Source organism: Entelurus aequoreus, linkage group LG16, assembly GCF_033978785.1.
Source record: "Entelurus aequoreus isolate RoL-2023_Sb linkage group LG16, RoL_Eaeq_v1.1, whole genome shotgun sequence".
Taxonomy (NCBI): Eukaryota; Metazoa; Chordata; class Actinopteri; order Syngnathiformes; family Syngnathidae; genus Entelurus; species Entelurus aequoreus.
The window spans coordinates 930,001-950,000 of NC_084746.1; the positions used below are offsets into that span (position 1 = coordinate 930,001).

The 20,000-nt window shown below is 37.5% G+C and overlaps 2 protein-coding genes across 3 annotated transcripts in view; one reads left to right on the forward strand and one right to left on the reverse strand.

Annotated features, from left to right (window-relative positions):
* cfap300 (cilia and flagella associated protein 300) overlaps positions 1-20,000 on the reverse strand; it is a 64,944-nt gene that overhangs the window by 44,240 nt on the left and 704 nt on the right. The gene's annotated exons all lie outside the window — the stretch shown is intronic.
* ghrhra (growth hormone releasing hormone receptor a) overlaps positions 1-20,000 on the forward strand; it is a 52,316-nt gene that overhangs the window by 31,402 nt on the left and 914 nt on the right. The window contains exons 7-13 of one of the 2 annotated variants that reach the window (XM_062023396.1): positions 23-176; positions 4,493-4,553; positions 10,655-10,724; positions 10,790-10,884; positions 16,573-16,702; positions 16,779-16,820; positions 19,844-20,000. The exon at positions 19,844-20,000 is cut by the window's right edge and continues 914 nt beyond it. In XM_062023396.1, coding sequence (XP_061879380.1) covers positions 23-176; positions 4,493-4,553; positions 10,655-10,724; positions 10,790-10,884; positions 16,573-16,702; positions 16,779-16,820; positions 19,844-19,990 — 699 coding nt within the window. In that variant the 3' untranslated portion in view covers positions 19,991-20,000. The remainder of the gene's footprint in view (positions 1-22; positions 177-4,492; positions 4,554-10,654; positions 10,725-10,789; positions 10,885-16,572; positions 16,703-16,778; positions 16,821-19,843) is intronic. The other variant, XM_062023397.1, reaches the window with a different exon arrangement.

Here is a 20,000-nt window from a genome sequence, read left to right on the forward strand (position 1 = left end):
AACAAAGTCTTCCCCTCCTCAGACGGCGTGCAAGTCCGCTGTGGCCTTCTTCCAGTTTAGCATCCTGGCCAATTACTTCTGGCTGCTGGTGGAGGGCATGTATCTGCAGACCCTCCTGGCTCTGACCTTCGTCTCCCAGAGGAAATACTTCTGGTGGTACATCCTGATTGGATGGGGTGAGGACATTTGTACTTGGTGTTAATTGGGAGTTACTTCTTATCTTGGGTGAATGAAGGACGGAGAAGCTGCTTGTCCATTTCTGCTGGTAGGCCAAGTCAAGTTGAAGTAAGAAAACATTCCATTTTTGGCTCAGGGGCTCCTCCTAGAGTTACAAAATGTAATTGACCTTTTAATGCCTTGATTCCTAACCACTAAGCCAGAGTTTTACAACCTTTTTGGAGCTGTGGAAAGGAGGTAGATATGATTAAGAGTTCCTTCTTTTTAGATAGCCATGTTAGAGTAGCGCCTAATACTTTTCCTCTGTGTGTTCTACCAGTTTCTTTAGGCAGGGTCGTAAACCATTGGAATGTGAAGACAACCCCCACGTCTCTCTTCTTATCAGTGTTGAGAGGGGTGGGGGGGTCTTTCTTCGTGTGAAATGAGTTGCCTTTTCCCTTGGAATGCCAGAACAACTTAGGAAGCCGGTATGAATGTATTGGTCTAGGTGGTTCTCCTGAAACTTTCAGTAAAACTTGATAATATTCCAAAACTGTCTTGACGGTCTTTCTTACTCAGCATATATGTCATCTAAAGAATTTTGGGATTGACCAGTATCTTAGATTCCCTTGGAGGAAGAACTGGTCGGACGCAACAGAGCCAAGGCACATTTTTGTTCATTGAAAAAATGCGGAGGCACACCACCAGCAGAAAACATTACAGATGTAAAATTGGTAGTTGATATTGACAGTAAAAAGTCATTGTTGCAATTGTTGGATATGAATTCAAACCATAACCAAGCATGCATCAATATAGCTCTTTGTTTCAGAATCAGAAATACTTTATTAATCCCAGAGGGGAAATTACAATGTTCAGTAGGTGTACTGTCACCACCTGTCACATCACACCGTGACTTATTTGGACTTGTTTGCTGTTTTCCTGTGCATAGTGTCTTGCCCTCCTATTTTGGTGGCTTTTCCTGTTTTGTTGGTATTTTCCTATAGCAGTTTCATGTCTTCTTTTGAATGCTATTCCCCACACCTGCTTTGTTTTAACAATCAAGACCGTTTCAGTAGTGCAGACTCATATCCTTCTTGTGTGGACATTTTTGATTATCATGTCACATATGTCCACACGCTGTAAGTCTTTGCTGTCGTCCAGCATTCTGTTTTTGTTTACTTGTAGCCAGTTCAGTTTTACTTTCGTTTTCCATAGCCATCCCTAAGCTTCAATGCCTTTTTTAGGGGCACTCGCCTTTTGTTTATTTTTGGTTTAAGCATTAAATACGACGTTTACAAAGCAATTAGCTACCTGCTGCCACCTACTGATATGGAAGAGTATTACTCTGCCGAGCTCTAGACAGCACCGACGCTTGCAGATTATAATTACTGGTTGGCATAAAATATTTTTAACCCAAATAGGTGAAATTAGATAATCTCCCATGGCACACCAGACTGTATCCCACGGTGCCGCGGCACAGTGGTTGAAAAACACTGCACTAAGCCACAGCACACCAAGATTATTCGATTTGATTTCCTCTAGTTGGCCCAAAAATATTGGCCATATATATATATATATATATATATATATATATATATATATATATATATATATATATATATATACAGACACATTTTTTGAATAAAACATTTTTGGGCCAACTAGAGGAAATCAAATTGAATAATCTTTTATTTTAATAATATTTTATTCAAAAAAATGTGGCTATATATATATATATATATATATATATATATATATATATATATATATATATATATATATATATATATATATATATATATATATATATATATATATATATATATATATATATTTATACGGACACATTTTTTGAATAAAACATTTTTGCCCCAAAAATGTTTTATTCCAAAAATTTGGCCGAATAAAAGATTTTTGTGCCAATGGCCCCGAGTCAAAAGGTTTGGGGACCCCTGTTCTACCATCTAGTTGTCTCCAAAGAAACACTCTTCAAAGCAAATAAAACATTTTTGGGCCAACTAGAGGAAATCAAATGGAATAATCTTGGTGACATATCTAATTTGTCTAAGTCCACATGTGCTGTGGTTTAGTGGTTATAGAATCAAGGCATTACAAGTGAAATTACATTTTGTAACTCTAGGAGGAGCCCCAGAGCACACTGCATACATATATATATATATACTGTATATATACATTAGGTCAGGAAAGAACACAGAGGCTGTTTCGCAGGTTTCCCTGCTCTCCAGGGAAAAATCCCCTGAAGAGCAGGGAAACTTTCCGAGCGCAATGATGTCATGTTATCGATGGGAAAATGCATTACCTCCCTGCTTGGCACTCACCATCAAGGGTCGGAATTGGGGGTTAGATCACCAAAATGATTCTCGAGGGCGGCCACTGCTGCTGCTCACTGCTCCCCTCACCTCCCAGGGGGTGGAACAAGGGTATGGGTCAAATGCAGAGGGTAATTTCACCACACTTAGTGTGTGTGTGTGACTATCAGTGGTAATTTAACTTGAACTTTTAACGAGTCCCTTCTTTTGCAGTATATTTGAACAGTATTTATTTTTGTAATCAGCCTGATCTAAGCCTTGATAATAATACTTGTGATCAATACATGCCTTTGTGTTATTTGACAAGGTTTATCCCGTTTAACAGTAAGTTGGTTTGATATTATTATTGATTATAAATATAATCAAGAAAAAGATCACTAATGTCCTGTTAATATTTGAGCGGGCTCCGGGGCCCCTCTGTAGTGGAAAACTCGGGACCCGAGGTCAAAAAGCTAAAGAAACCCTGCTATTAACGGATAAGGATGCCGTTAAAGGGGGGACTCGAGCTATGTGACTTGAGAACATATATTTCAGCATTAACAGCTGTCGTTTTACACTATAATATGTATATGTATATGTACATGTATATGTACATGTATATGTACACTACCGTTCAAAAGTTTGGGGTCACCCAAACAATTTTGTGTTTGAGCCTTCATTTCTAAGAACAAGAATAGACTGTCGAGTTTCAGATGAAAGTTCTCTTTTTCTGGCCATTTTGAGCGTTGTGATGCTCCAGAAACTCAATCTGCTCAAAGGAAGGTCAGTTTTGTAGCTTCTGTAATGAGCTAAAGTGTTTTCAGATGTGTGAACATGATTGCACAAGGGTTTTCCAATCATCAATTAGCCTTCTGAGCCAATGAGCAAACACATTGTACCATTAGAACACTGGAGTGATAGTTGCTGGAAATGGGCCTCTATACACCTATGTAGATATTGCACCAAAAAGCAGACATTTGCGGCTAGAATAGTCATGTACCACATTAGCAATGTATAGAGTGTATTTCTGTAAAGTTAAGACTAGTTTAAAGTTATCTTCATTGAAAAGTACAGTGCTTTTCCTGCAAAAATAAGGACATTTACATGTGACCCCAAACTTTTGAACGCTAGTGTATATGTATATGTATATGTATATGTATATGTATATGTATATGTATATGTATATGTATATGTACATGTATATGTACATTATATGTATATGTATATGTACAGTATATGTATATGTATATGTATATGTATATGTACAGCATATGTATCTGTATATGTATATGTACATTATATGTACTGTATTTTTCGGACTATAAGTGGCAGTTTTTTTCATAGTTTGGCCGGGGGTGCGACTTATACTCAGGAGCGACTTATGTGTGAAATGATGAACACATTAGCGTAAAATATCCAATAATATTATTGATGTCATTGACGTAAGAGACTAGACGTATAAGATTTCATGGGATTTAGCGATTAGGAGTGACAGATTGTTTGGTAAACGTATAGCATGTTCTATATGTTATAGTTATTTGAATGACTCTTACCATAATATGTTACGTTAACATAGCAGTTGGTTATTTATGCCTCATATCACGTACACTTATTCAGCCTGTTGTTCACTATTCTTTAGACATTTTAAATTGCCTTTCAAATGTTGGGTTTTATCAAATACATTTCCCCAAAAAATGCGACTTATACTCCAGTGCGACTTATATATGTTTTTTTTCCTTCTTTACTATGCATTTCCGGCCGGTGCGACTTATACTCCGGAGCGACTTATAGTCCGAAAAATACGGTATACAGTATATGTACTGTATATGTTCAATAGAGCCAAACCATCCTCTCTAGAGGATAAATACTTTGGATCCTGTACCATTCTCTCAGACAAGATATGTCTTATCTAATGCAGCTTGATTGAGAAAGAGTTCAAAGGTCATCCAAGACAAACTGAACAGATTACAATAACCTGAAGAATATTTACAGTCATGGATTCATACACATGTGTTTTTGTCTCTCAGGGGTCCCGTCTGCCATTCTCATACTTTGGATCCTGACCACATTCTTCTTTGACAACAGAGGGTATGATATACGACATACAGTATGATATATGACAAACAGTATGATATACGACATACAGTATGATATATGACATACAGTATGATATTTGACAAACAGTATGACAGGGGTCACCAACCTTTTTGAAAGCAAGAGCTACTTCTTGGGTAGTGATTAATGCGAAGGGCTACCAGTTTAATACACACTTCAATAAATTGCCAGAAATAGCCAATTTGCTCAATTTACCTTTAACTCTATGTTATTATTAATAATTAATGATATTTACACTTAATTGAACGGTTTAAAAGAGGAGAAAACACGGGAAAAAAAATGACAATTACATTTTGAAACATAGTTTATCTTCAATTTCGACTCTTTAAAATTCAAAATTCAACCGAAAAAAAGAAGAGAAAAACTAGCTAATTCGAATCTTTTTGAAAAAATTCAAAAAATAATTTATGGAACATCATTAGTAATTTTTCCTGATTAAGATTAATTTTAGAATTTTGATGACATGTTTTAAATAGGTTAAAATCCAATCTACACTTTGTTAGAGTATATAACAAATTGGACCAAGCTATATTTCTAACAAAGACAAATCATTATTTCTTCTAGATTTTCCAGAACAAAAATTAAAAAAAAAAATTCAAAAGACTTTGAAATAAGATTTAAATTTGATTCTACAGATTTTCTAGATTTGCCAGAATAATTTTTTTGAATTTTAATCATAATAAGTCTGAAGAAATATTTCACAAATATTCTTCGTCGAAAAAACAGAAGCTAAAATGAAGAATTAAATTAAAATGTATTTATTATTCTTTACAATAAAAAAAATAAATGTACTTGAACATTGATTTAAATTGTCAGGAAAGAAGAGGAAGGAATTTAAAAGTTAAAAAGGTATATGTGTTTAAAAATCCTAAAATCATTTTTAAGGTTGTATTTTTTCTCTAAAATTGTCTTTCTGAAAGTTATAAGAAGCAAAGTAAAAAAATGTATGAATTTATTTAAACAAGTGAAGACCAAGTCTTTAAAATATTTTCTTGGATTTTCAAATTCTATTTGAGTTTTGTCTCTCTTAGAATTAAAAATGTCGAGCAAAGTGAGACCAGCTTGCTAGTAAATAAATAAAATTTAAAAAATAGAGGCAGCTCACTGGTAAGTGCTGCTATTTGAGCTATTTTTGAAACAGGCCAGCGGGCTACTCATCTGGTCCTTACGGGCTACCTGGTGCCCGCGGGCACCGCGTTGGTGACCCCTGCTGTATTATATATGACATACAGTATGATATATGACATGGATTAAAGTGATTTCAATTTATTTCAATGTGCAGTGCTGATTTAGGATAAGATAGGATAGACTTTATTCATCCCACAATGGAGAAATATTATGTGGCTGCAAAAGTCAAGGAAACAAATACAAGTGGAAACACATGAAAACGAGTGAAAAATGAAAAACCACAAAGAACATCAAAAGCATCAAAGAGCACAGAGCTGATGCAACCAGCTGCGACCTCAGCGGCACAAAGTAAACCCCCAAATAAGCAATACATAATACATATTGTGCACATATGCTCCATGCATAGACAACAACACTATCTTCACACCCATACACGCTGTGGTCGCCGCTGCGGTGCTCCACGTTATTGTCTGCAAGAGACAGGAACAAACTTGACAAAGGAACCAAGAGAGCCGACCGCATCCTAGGCTGCCCACCAGCTCCCGGCCGATGAGCCAGAATCCTTCCAGGGAGACCGAACCCTCCCCATCTAGCCAGGGCCCTACCAAGCCCGCCCCTCCTGCTGCCCCCGTCTCCTTCTCCGCTTGACAAAGGAACCAAGAGAGCCGACCGCATCCTAGGCTGCCCACCAGCTCCCGGTCGATGAGCCAGAATCCTTCCAGGGAGACCGAACCCTCCCCATCTAGCCAGGGCCCTACCAAGCCCGCCCCTCCTGCCGCCCCCCGTCTCCTTCTCCGCTTGACAAAGGAACCAAGAGAGCCGACCGCATCCTAGGCTGCCCACCAGCTCCCGGCCGATGAGCCAGAATCCTTCCAGGGAGACCGAACCCTCCCCATCTAGCCAGGGCCCTACCAAGCCCGCCCCTCCTGCCGCCCCCCGTCTCCTTCTCCGCTTGACAAAGGAACCAAGAGAGCCGACCGCATCCTAGGCTGCCCACCAGCTCCCGGCCGATGAGCCAGAATCCGTCCAGGGAGACCGAACCCTCCCCATCTAGCCAGGGCCCTACCAGGCCCGCCCCTCCTGCCGCCCCCCGTCTCCTTCTCCGCTTGACAAAGGAACCAAGAGAGCCGACCGCATCCTAGGCTGCCCACCAGCTCCCGGCCGATGAGCCAGAATCCGTCCAGGGAGACCGAACCCTCCCCATCTAGCCAGGGCCCTACCAAGCCCGCCTCTCCCGACGCCCCCCGTCTCCTTCTCCGCATCCCCCTACCGGTTCCTCCACGCAGACTCGGGTGTGGCAGAGAGCCAACATCTGGTCTCTGGTGCAAACACCAGATGGAGCCAGAAGTCCACAACAAAGCATCAAAAAGCAGTGCAGAACCCCCTGACAAAAAACACAAACGAGGAGACACAAGGTCACAGGGCTCCTGCAACCAGCAGCCACAGTAGCAACATCTTGGACAAAAAAATAAATACAACTAAAATAATGATGTTTGGAGAGCTCAAGTGAATTGAGCGTGTAGGTTGTAGTACCACTTTATTATTATTATTAGGGACCGAGTCCCTTTGGGACAGAGGACCCTATTGTATTTCTAGCGTTTGATTATTATACCGCTGCCTCTTTGAGCTGTAATTTGACCCCCTTAACATGCTTCAAAACTCACCAAACTGGACACACACATCAGGACTGACAAAAATTGTGATCTAATCAAAAAACCAAAAACCCCAAAACTCAAAATTGCGCTTTAGCGCCCCCTAGGAAGAAAACACAGACAAAACTGCCTGTAACTCCCAGTAGGAATGTCGTAGAGACATGAAACAAAAACCTCTATGTAGGTCTCACTTAGACCTATATCTCATACACTGACAACCCCCAGCAAAAACCTCTATGTAGGTCTCACTTAGACCTATATCTCATACACTGACAACCCCCAGCAAAAACCTCTATGTAGGTCTCACTTAGACCTAGATTTCATACACTGACAACCCCCAGCAAAAACCTCTATGTAGGTCTCACTTAGACCTATATCTCATACACTGACAACCCCCAGCAAAAACCTCTATGTAGGTCTCACTTAGACCTATATCTCATACACTGACAACCCCCAGCAAAAACCTCTATGTAGGTCTCACTTAGACCTAGATTTCATACACTGACAACCCCCAGCAAAAATCAACAGGAAGTTTGCAATTCCCCCTTCAAAACAAAAGTTGTGTAAAAACAGTCACCTTTTTTCAAACATTATCTCCTCTGAGCGTGTTTGTCGTGTCGGCTTCAAACTAGCACAGGTGAGAGATTGAACCCTTCTGATTAAAAGTTGATGAAAGAGTTTTAATTACTGCTCCGGTTTGGATTTTATGAGCCCTCAAAGTCGGTCCCGTCCATCGCTGCTTGCAGCTTTAATAATTGTTATAATTGTATTATTCATCTATTGTTATTATTATTATCATCATTTAAATCAGACCTGGGCAATTATTTTACTCGGGGGGCCACATTTAGATAAAAAAGTGTGTCTGGGGGCCGGTATATCAATTTTTGGGAACACTAATACAAAACCTCACGATAATGATTGAAAGCTAAAAATGTTATGACAGACCAGAAACAGAATGGAATCTGAATGGTTTTTTTTACTGAAAGAGACAGCCAGAATGTACATGGAAATAAAGAATGTGGGATTTACAATATTAACTATGAAGGATAAAACACTGAATATTGACAACATATTTTACAATCAACCCAAACGCAACCAAAATGCAACAAACATAGTGAAAAAACCCCACCTACAATCTGAGATAGCTCATAGTGACCATAGTAAGTAATTAGATGACCATAGTAACTAATTAGATGACCATAGTAAGTAATTAGATGACCATAGTAACTAATCCCGGCCGGGTCATACCAAAGACTATAAAAATGGGACCCATTACCTCCCTGCTTGGCACACAGCATCAAGGGTTGGAATTGGGGGTTAAATCACCAAAAAATGATTCCCGGGCGCGGCCACCGCTGCTGCCCACTGCTCCCCTCACCTCCCAGGGGGTGATCAAGGGAATGGGTCAAATGCAGAGGACAAATTTCACCACACCTAGTGTGTGTGTGACAATCATTGCTACTTTAACTTTACCTTTAACTTTAATTAGATGACCATAGTAACTAATTAGAGGACCATAGTAACTAATTAGATGACCATAGTAAGTAATTAGATGACCATAGTAACTAATTAGATGACCATAGTAACTAATTATATGAGCTAAGTAAGTAATTAGATGACCATAGTAAGTAATTAGATGACCATAGTAACTAATTAGATGACCATAGTAACTAATTAGATGAGCTAAGTAACTAATTAGATGACCATAGTAAGTAATTAGATGACCATAGTAACTAATTAGATGACCATAGTAAGTAATTAGAAGACCATAGTAACTAATTAGATGACCATAGTAAGTAATTAGATGACCATAGTAACTAATTAGATGAGCATAGTAAGTAATTAGATGATCATAGTAACTAATTAGATGACTGTAGTAACTAATTAGATGACCATAGTAAGTAATTAGATGACCATAGTAAGTAATTAGATGAGCATAGTAACTAATTATATGACCATAGTAACTAATTAGATGACCGTAGTAAGTAATTAGATGACCATAGTAACTAATTAAATGACCATAGTAACTAATTAGATGAGCATAGTAACTAATTAGATGACCATAGTAACTCATTAGATGACCATAGTAAGTAATTAGATGAGCATAGTAACTAATTAGATGACCATAGTAACTCATTAGATGACCATAGTAACTAATTAGATGACCATAGTAACTCATTAGATGACCATAGTAAGTAATTAGATGACCATAGTAAGTAATTAGATGAGCATAGTAACTCATTAGATGACCATAGTAAGTAATTAGATGACCATGTATATATATGTATATATACATATGTGTATGTATACACTTACTATGGTCATTAGATGAGCATAGTAAGTAATTAGATGACCATAATAACTAATTAGATGAGCATAGTAACTAATTAGATGAGCATAGTAACTAATTAGAGGACCTTAGCAACTAATTAGATGAGCATAGTAACTAATTAGATGACCATAGTAACTCTTCAGATGACCATAGTAACTAATTAGATGACCATAGTAAGTAATTTAAAAAAAAAAATTTTTTAGGGGACAAAGTAATTAGATGACCATACTAAGTAATTAGATGACCATAGTAAGTAATTATATGAGCATAGTAACTCATTAGATGACCATAGTAAGTAATTAGATGACCATGTATATATACGTATATATACATATGTGTATATATACACTTACTATGGTCATTAGATGAGCATAGTAAGTAATTAGATGACCATAATAACTAATTAGATGACCATAGTAAGTAATTAGATGAGCATAGTAACTAATTAGATGAGCATAGTAAGTAATTAGATGACCATAGTAACTCATTAGATGAGCATAGTAAGTAATTAGATGAGCATAGTAACTAATTAGATGACCATAGTAACTCATTAGATGAGCATAGTAACTAATTAGATGAGCATAGTAACTAGTACATGATGCATATTTCAAGCATGTAAATAGTTAGTATAGTTGAAGACTTGCGGTCATTATAAAAGATGAGTGCACATCATAATGGCAGCTACACTTTACATCTTAAACATCTAGAAAAAGGATTTGGGAATGTCAGGCGGGCCAGATTGAAAAGCTCAATGTGGCCCCATGTGGCCCCCATGTGGCCCCCGGCCCTTCATTTGCCCAGCTCTGATTGAAATGGTTACACATTTGAATCAGATTAATCATCGGGTTGCTGTGGAATCATTTTGATTAATCACGATTAAAGAGAAATCATTTTAATCCTCATTAATCTCGCTTCGTTTATTTGTAATGTTTTAATTGATATCAACATGGTATCGTGTGCAGCTGCTGGGATGACACGGACAATGTTGGCATCTGGTGGATCATCAAAGGGCCAATAACTGCTTCACTGCTGGTGAGCTGCTCAGCTTTTATGTGCAAATGTCGGTAAATACCAACGATGAAGTGTATCTTCAACAGGTCAACATCGTCATCTTCGTCAACGTGATCCGCATTCTGGTCCAGAAGCTGAGATCTTCAAGCATGTCTGGCCACAACGACAGTGGACATTTTGTGTGAGTCCCGAAGGAGCAAGTCTCACTTTTCATGTCCTTTAATGTGTAAAAAAAATGTCTTTTTCACCATGCGAGCGTCCTCACAGACCTTCTTTTCAGATTCTCTTCCCTTCATTCCCACTTTAAAAAGGTTGCTTCCGTCGTCAATCTGTGGTGTATCGCCTGCGAGGCTGCGATGTATCTTTAGTGACGGCGGACAAAAGGTCACACGCTCACAACTTTGCTTGCTTTTGACATTTTACGGCGTTTAGTCAAACGATTTGAGCTGACAGCTGCGGAGGTTACAAACATACTGGATGTTGAATTAATACTCTACAATCTACCTTGTGTGCACAACTATGAGGCAAATTGGGGTGTGGATTAAGGTTACGTGACGGGATTAAGGAAGGGTATGGGCTAGGGCAGGGGTAGGCAACCCTAAATGTTGAAAAAGTCATATTGGACCAACAATACAAATAAATAATCTTTCTTGAGCCGCAGAAAATGAAAAGTCTTATATAAGTGTTATAATGAAGACAACACATGATGTAAGTGTCTATATTAGCTTTATTAGCCTACTATCAAAATGACTTTAAAAGTCTTATATAAGTGTTAAAATGAAGACAACACATGATGTAAGTGTCTATATTAGCTACATTAGCCTACTATCAAACTGACTTTAAAAGTCTTATATAAGTGTTATAATGAAGACAACACATGATGTAAGTGTCTATATTAGCCTACTATCAAAATGACTTTAAAAGTCTTATATAAGTGTTATTATGAAGACAACACATGATGCAAGTGTCTATATTAGCCTACTATCAAAATGACTTTAAAAGTCTTATATAAGTGTTATAATGAAGACAACACATGATGTAAGTGTCTATATTAGCCTACTATCAAAATGACTTTAAAAGTCTTATATAAGTGTTAAAATGAAGACAACACATGATGTAAGTGTCTATATTAGCTATATTAGCCTACTATCAAAATGACTTTAAAAGTCTTATATAAGTGTTATAATGAAGACAACACATGATGTAAGTGTCTATATTAGCCTACTATCAAAATGACTTTAAAAGTCTTATATAAGTGTTAAAATGAAGACAACACATGATGTAAGTGTCTATATTAGCTATATTAGCCTACTATCAAAATGACTTTAAAAGTCTTATATAAGTGTTATAATGAAGACAACACATGATGTAAGTGTCTATATTAGTTATATTAGCCTACTATCAAAGGCTGACGCACATCTTTGTTGACAGAAAGGTTGTATTTTAATTTGTTTTCAACACATTTGTGCAACATTTGAACTCATTAGTAAAATGGAGTCTTCTCACAGGATGAGATAACTCCTGGAAATGACTGGTTCAGAATGGCCAAAGGTATGGATGTGTGGGTGCAAGTTAAAGGTAATGTCTTCTTCTAATGGATTTATTACAATCTTTGGCAGGCTGGATAATGTTTGCTGTGGTCTGGAACAACATGGCACACTAACAACTATAATAAATGCAGCCAATATTACATACAGATAATGTGTCATGAGAATATAAATGAAATACACAGAGGACATAAGTCAAGGAAATTAAATGAGATCAAATATAGCTACAAACGAGGCATAATGATGCAATATGTACATACAGCTAGCCTAAATAGCATGTTAGCATCGATTAGCTTGCAGCCATGCAGTGACCAAATATGCCTGATAAGCACTCCAGCAAATCAATAACATCAACAAAGCTCACCTTTGTGCATTCACGCACAGCATAAAACATTTGGTGGACAAAATGAGACAAAGAAGGAGTGGCATAAAACATGTCTTTCTGTGGCAGCATCGGAGAAAGTTGTACATGTAAACAAACTATGATGAGTTCAAGGATGGCTGAAATGAGTAGGACAAAACAATGCTTGCCAAATGGTCTCCTCAGTGAAGCATGTTGAATATAAAGAGTGGCATTTATAACAATTAGCATGTTGAATATAAAGAGTGGCATTTATAACATTTAGGAAGCTTGGTGTCATGTTTGTTCTCCTACTGAAAATATATTAAAACTACAATTTTTTTTTTTTCTTCATCTTTTTCCATTGTCACACATCTCTGAAAGAGGTCCAGGGAGCCACTAGGGCGGCGCTAAAGAGCTCTAGAGCCGCAGGTTGCTGACCCCTGGGTTAGGGGTTTGGGTGGGGTTAGTTTTAGGGTTTGGAGTTAAGTTGAAATCCAAGCTAGGTTTTGAGTTTCACTGACTCACCTAAGAAGTGCACACCGTGTGGAGTGAAGGGGATGAATAATGTGGTCATTATCTAACATGTTTATCTCTCTCTTACCCAATAGAAATCATTCAGGCTGAAAGACTTTAAAAATAGAACACGACACTATAAATAGATTTAGCACTTTAACGGCCTTTAAAACCGGTGCGACATGAACAACAGGACAAATGAGGTCATATTTCAAAACACATTTCATCTATTTATTTTTTTAAGCGTTTTTCTACTGAATCATTTGCTGCTAGCTATTGCAGGTGTACCTAATGTAGTGTCCCGCTAGTGTCAACATTTGCATGATGTTATTTCTGCTAAACTTTGATGACAATGAGTCTATCTATCTATCTATCTATGTATATATATATATATATATATATATATATATATATATATATATATATATATATATATATATATATATATATATATACTCCGTTTCCATATGAGTTGGGAAATGGTGTTAGATGTAAATATAAACGGAATACAATGATTTGCAAATCCTTTTCAAGCCATATTCAGTTGAATGCACTACAAAGACAACATATTTCATGTTCAAACTCATAAACTTTATTTTTTTTTTGCAAATAATAATCAACTTAGAATTTCATGGCTGCAACACGTGACAAAGTAGTTGGGAAAGGGCATGTTCACCACTGTGTTACATGGCCTTTCCTTTTAACAACACTCAGTAAAGGTTTGGGAAGTGAGGAGACACATTTTTGAAGTGGAATTCTTTCCCATTCTTGCTTGATGTACAGCTTAAGTTGTTCAACAGTCTCCCTTCTCATATTTTAGCCTTCACACATTTTCAATGTCTGGACTACAGGCAGGCCAGTCTAGTACCCACACTCTTTTACTATGAAGCCATGGTTGGCATTGTCTTGCTGAAATAAGCAGGGGCGTCCATGGTAACGTTGCTTGGATGGCAACATATGTTGCTCCAAAAGCTGTATGTACCTTTCAGCATTAATGGTGCCTTCACAGATGTGTAAGTTACCCATGTCTTGGCCACTAATACACCCCCATACCATCACACATGCTGCCTTTTACACTTTGCGCCTAGAACAATCCGGATGGTTCTTTTCCTCTTTGGTCCGGAGGACACGACGTCCACAGTTTCCAAAAACAATTTGAAATGTGGACTCATCAGACCACAGAACACTTTTCCACTTTGTATCAGTCCATCTTAGATGAGCTCAGGCCCAGCCAAGCCGACGGCGTTTCTGGGTGTTGTTGATAAACGGTTTTCGCCTTGCATGGGAGAGTTTTAACTTGCACTTACAGATGTAGCGACCAACTGTAGTTACTGACAGTGGGTTTCTGAAGTGTTCCTGAGCCCATGTGGTGATATCCTTTACACACACTTGTTGATGCAGTACAGCCTGAGGGATGGAAGGTCACGGGCTTAGCTGCTTACGTGCAGTGATTTCTCCACATTCTCTGAACCCTTTGATGATATTACGGAGCGTAGATGGTGAAATCCCTAAATTCCTTGCAATAGCTGCTTGAGAAAGGTTGTTCTTAAACTGTTCAACAATTTGCTCAGGCATTTGTTGACAAAGTGGTGACCCTCGCCCCATCCTTGTTTGTGAATGACTGAGCATTTCATGGAATCTACTTTTATACCCAATCATGGCACCCACCTGTTCCCAATTAGCCTGTTCACCTGTGGGATGTTCCAAATAAGTGTTTGATGAGCATTCCTCAACTTTATCAGTATTTATTGCCACCTTTCCCAACTTCTTTGTCACGTGTTGCTGCCATCAAATTATAAAGTTAATGATTATTTGCAACAAAAAAATAAAGTTTATGAGTTTGAACATGAAATATGTTGTCTTTGTAGCATATTCAACTGAATATGGCTTGAAAAGGATTTGCAAATCATTGTATTCCGTTTATATTTACATCCAACACAATTTCCCAACTCATATGGAAACGGGGTTTGTATATATATATATATATATATATATATATATATATATATATATATATATATATATATATATATATATATATATATATATATATATATATATATATATATATATATATATATATATATATATATTAGAGATGTCCGATAATATCGGTCTGTCTATATTATCGGCCGATAAATGCATTAAAATGTAATATCGGAAATTATCGGTATTGTTTTTTTTATTATCAGTATCGTTTTTTGTTTTTTATTTTATTTTATTTTTGTATTCATTAAATCCACATAAAAAACACAAGATACACTTACAATTAGTGCACCAAGCCAAAAAAACCTCCCTCCCCCATTCACACTCATTCACACAAAAGGGTTGTTTCTTTTTGTTATTAATATTCTGCTTCCTACATTATATATCAATATATATCAATACAGTCTGCAAGGGATACAGTCCGTAAGCACACATGATTGTGCGTGCTGCTGCTCCACTAATAGTACTAACCTTTAACACTTCATTTTACTCATTTTCATTCATTACTAGTTTCTATGTAACTGTTTTTATATTGTTTTACTTTCTTTTTTATTCAAGAAAATGTTTTTAATTTAGTTATCTTATTTTATTTTATTTAAAAAAAAGTACCTTATCTTCACCATACCTGGTTGTCCAAAGTAGGCATAATAATGTGTTAATTCCACGACTGCATATATCGGTTGATATCGGTATCGGTTGATATCGGTATCGGTAATTAAAGAGTTGGACAATATCGGAATATCGGATATCGGCAAAAAGCCATTATCGGACATCCCTAATTACCATAGTAAGTAATTAGATGACCATAGTAAGTAATTAGATGACCATAGTAACTAATTAGATGACCATAGTAAGTAATTAGATGAGCATAGTAAGTAATTAGATGACCATCGTAACTCATTAGATGACCATAGTAAGTAATTAGATGACCATAGTAAGTGAAGTGAAGTGAAGTGAATTACATTTATATAGCGCTTTTTCTCAAGTGACTCAAAGCGCTTTACATAGTGAAACCCAATATCTAAGTTACATTCAAACCAGTGTGGGTGGCACTGGGAGCAGGTGGGTAAAGTGTCTTGCCCAAGGACACAACGGCAGTGACTAGGATGGCGGAAGCGGGGATCGAACCTGCAACCCTCAAGTTGCTGGCACGGCCGCTCTACCAACCGAGCTATACCGCCCCAGTAATTAGATGACCATAGTAACTAGTTAGATGAGCATAGTAAGTAATTAGATGAGCATAGTAACTAGTATATGATGCATATTCCAAGCATGTAAATAGTTAGTATAGTTGAAGGTCATTCTAAAAGATGAGTGCACATCATAATGGCAGCTACACTTTACATCTTAAACATCTCAAACAATTATTTGTGAATGTCTGGCCCCCCGGGCCTTAGTTTGCCTAGCTCTGTTTCACGTAGTCTTCCTGTGCTCTAATGAAGCTGTGTTGTGTCGCCTCTTTTGTAATGCTTCCCCTCAGAAGGCTGGCTAAATCCACGCTCTTCCTCATCCCTTTGTTTGGAATGCACTACACGGTCTTCGCCTTCCTGCCTGAAACCACGGGAGTGGCAGCCAGACTCTACATCGAGCTGGGCCTAGGATCCTTTCAGGTACCGAGGCACCTGAAATTAGCGGCTAAAATGCGTGGAGACGCCAGCGGCGTGACCAAGGTGTGTCCTTTTGCAGGGTTTTGTGGTGGCTCTGCTCTACTGTTTCATGAATGGAGAGGTAAGTCAGGAAAAATGACACCCACAAATTTGAAATGACGCTCACACTATCTGATAAGAGCCAATACGACCAAAATATTTGGCCTTTAGCAAAAATAATTATGCTCATTTTTGCATCACACTGGCAACTGTTCCTAATATTTTGCTAGGGTGCAGGTGATGGGAGGGGCCAACACAGTCCACTGAAGACAACTATAGGAATATATCATCAACATATGTCACTGTTAAAATACAGTATACAAATGGTAAATGTCTGAAAAAAAGCAAGGCAAGAAGAGACATTTCTGCTCCGCCGCTCCCAGTCTGTGGAACGCTCTCCCTGACCACCTGAGGGCACCGCAGACTGTGGATGCTTTTAAAAAAGGCTTAAAAACCCTTCTTTTTAAAAAAGGCTGCCCCAGGGCAGCTTTGGCTATGAAAGTAGCTTACCACCACCAGGTGTGAATGAATGAAAAGCGCTATATAAATCCCAGGTATTATTATTATTATTATTTTAGATACATGCATACTAGTTTTAGCTATTTGGCTGTTCTACTTTTTATTTTTATTTATTTTTTATAATATTTTTATTTATTTATTTATTTTTTTAATACAGTGTAGCACTTTGAGGTTGTGTACTCAATGTAAAGTGCTTTTTACAAATAAAATCGATTATTATTATTAAATCTCCACAGTAAACATGGAAATAGAAATAATCAGTTCCAGGGTAAAACGGTGACTATCATAAAACGTTAAACATAAAAAAAATTTGATGTTCCTGGTTGCCGGAAGAGTGTACATTCAGACAAAGTTTAGGTTAGATTAGATTGTGTTAGTTTGTGTTATAGAAAGATATTAATAACTACACGAGGAAATTCCTGGAGGAATTGCGTGTGAATGCTCCAATGCTGAACTTGAACTGAAATCCTGGAATTTCTTTTTTAGAATTATTGAAGTAGAGCACACAATTCCCAAACAGGCTGAATGTTTTGAAGTTGGAACAGTTTGAATCAGATGGAAAATGTGGGCGTTGTGGAACTTTGAAGAATTTCCCATTTATTTCAATCGGAATTTCCAAAGAATTTGGGAATTTCGAGAAAAGCAGGAATTTTTGGGAAAATGGTAAAACATTTGAATGGTCTGAATGAGTTGAAATGGTTGGCGTTGACATTTTTCAAATCGGTCGAGAAATGTTGAAGTAGTAACATGTTGAATTGAGAAATGGTATTACGGAATACCTGGAATTTGGGGAAAACCGGGAATTTTTCCAGTTCAAAAAACAACTTCATTTTTTGTCGTGATTAAGAGGAATGTTTTGACGGTGGAACGCTTGAAGTGGGTTGAAAAATGTGGGAGGAGTAGTCGCCAGATAAAAAGGGTGGAAATAGGGCTTTGGAAAACCACGACTTCTGGAAAATCCTGGAATTTTTTGTGAACTTAGAAAAAATGTGGTTTAAATGTCCAAAATGGTGGAATGTGTTGAAGGTAAAATGGTTTGAATCGCTTGAAAAATGTGGAAATGGTGGAAGTTTGAAAAATGGCCAATTCATTTTCAATGGGAAAAATGTCCCGGAAAACCTGGAATTCTTGGAAATCTGGGATTTTTTTGGAATTTGTCAAGGAAAAACCCGGTTTGAAGTTGGAACAATTTGAATCGGGTGAAAAATGTGGACGGTAGAGCACGGCAAAATCTGGAGAATAATAATAATAATAATAATAAATAGATGATATTTGGTTTAGAAAACCATGTGTGAATGCTCCAATGCTGAACTTGAACTGGAATCCTGGAATTTTTTTTTTTAGAATGATTGAAGTAGAGCACACAATTCCCAAACAGACTGAATATTTTGAAGTTGGAACAGTTTGAATCAGATAGAAAATGTGGGAGTTGTGGAACTTTGAAGAATTTCCCATTGATTTCAATTGGAATTTCCAAAGAATTTGGGAATTTCCAGAAAAGCGGGAATTTTTTTGGAAAATGGTAAAAAACTTGAATGGTCTGAATGAGTTCAAATGGTTGGTGTTGACATTTTTCAAATCGGTCGAGAAATGTTGAAGTAGTAACATGTTGAATTGAGAAATGATATTATGGAATACCTGGAATTTGGGGAAAACCGGGAATTTTTCCAGTTCAGAAAACAACTTCATTTTTTGTCGTGATTAAGAGGAATGTTTTGACGGTGGAACGCTTGAAGTGGGTTGAAAAATGTGGGAGGAGTAGTTGCCAGATAAAAAGGGTGAATATAGGGCTTTGGAAAACCACGACTTCTGGAAAATCCTGGAATTTTTTGTAAACTTGGAAAAAAACGGTGGTTTAAATTTCCAGGATGGAGGAATGTGTTGAAGGTGGAATGGTTTGAATCGGTTGAAAAATGTGGAAATGGTGGAAGTTTGAAAAATGGCCAATTCATTTTGAATGGGAAAAATGTCCTGGAAAACCTGGAATTCTGGGAAATCTGGGAATTTTTTGGAATTTGTCAAGGGAAAGCCTGGTTTGAAGTTGGAACAATTTGAATCGGGTGAAAAATGTGGACTGTAGAGCACGGCAAAATCTGGAGAATAATAATAATAATACTAATAAATAGATGATATTTGGTTTAGAAAAGCATGTTGAATGCTTTGGAGCAAGCCATTAAGTTCTTAAATGAGATTAATCACAACTTTTAGTTTTATTTGATTGCGATGAACCACTTAGGTCTGCGTTTACTCTTCCTTTTACCAGTCGCTGAGGCAAACGAGCTTGTTGACATTTTCAAATGACAGAAAATAGTGTGATTAATCAGTGATTGTTGCAATCAATTCATCATGTGTGTTAAATTTGACATTTTTTAACAAGACATAAATCACACCCACTGCCCCCCACCCAAAAAAGTAAAAACATTAAAGCAATTAAAAAAAACAAAAAACTTTATAGAACTTTAACAGAAATCTTCCAATATTTTTCCAATATTTTGGTGTTATAAAGACCCAACAATAAAGTTAACGTGCTATTTGAATAGAGCCGTCCCTAATGTGGTGTTTGTCTCCCTGCTGCGTGGCCTGCAGGTCCAAACAGAGCTGCGGAGATGGCTGTGGAAGTGTCACAACCAGAGTCATCGCACCCCCGCCAAGCAAAGCATGGCTCAGATCACGGTTCGATTCCACGGGGGCCTGCGGAGGCCTCCTTCCACTGGCAACGTGTCGTCGGTATGAGGCCAATGTT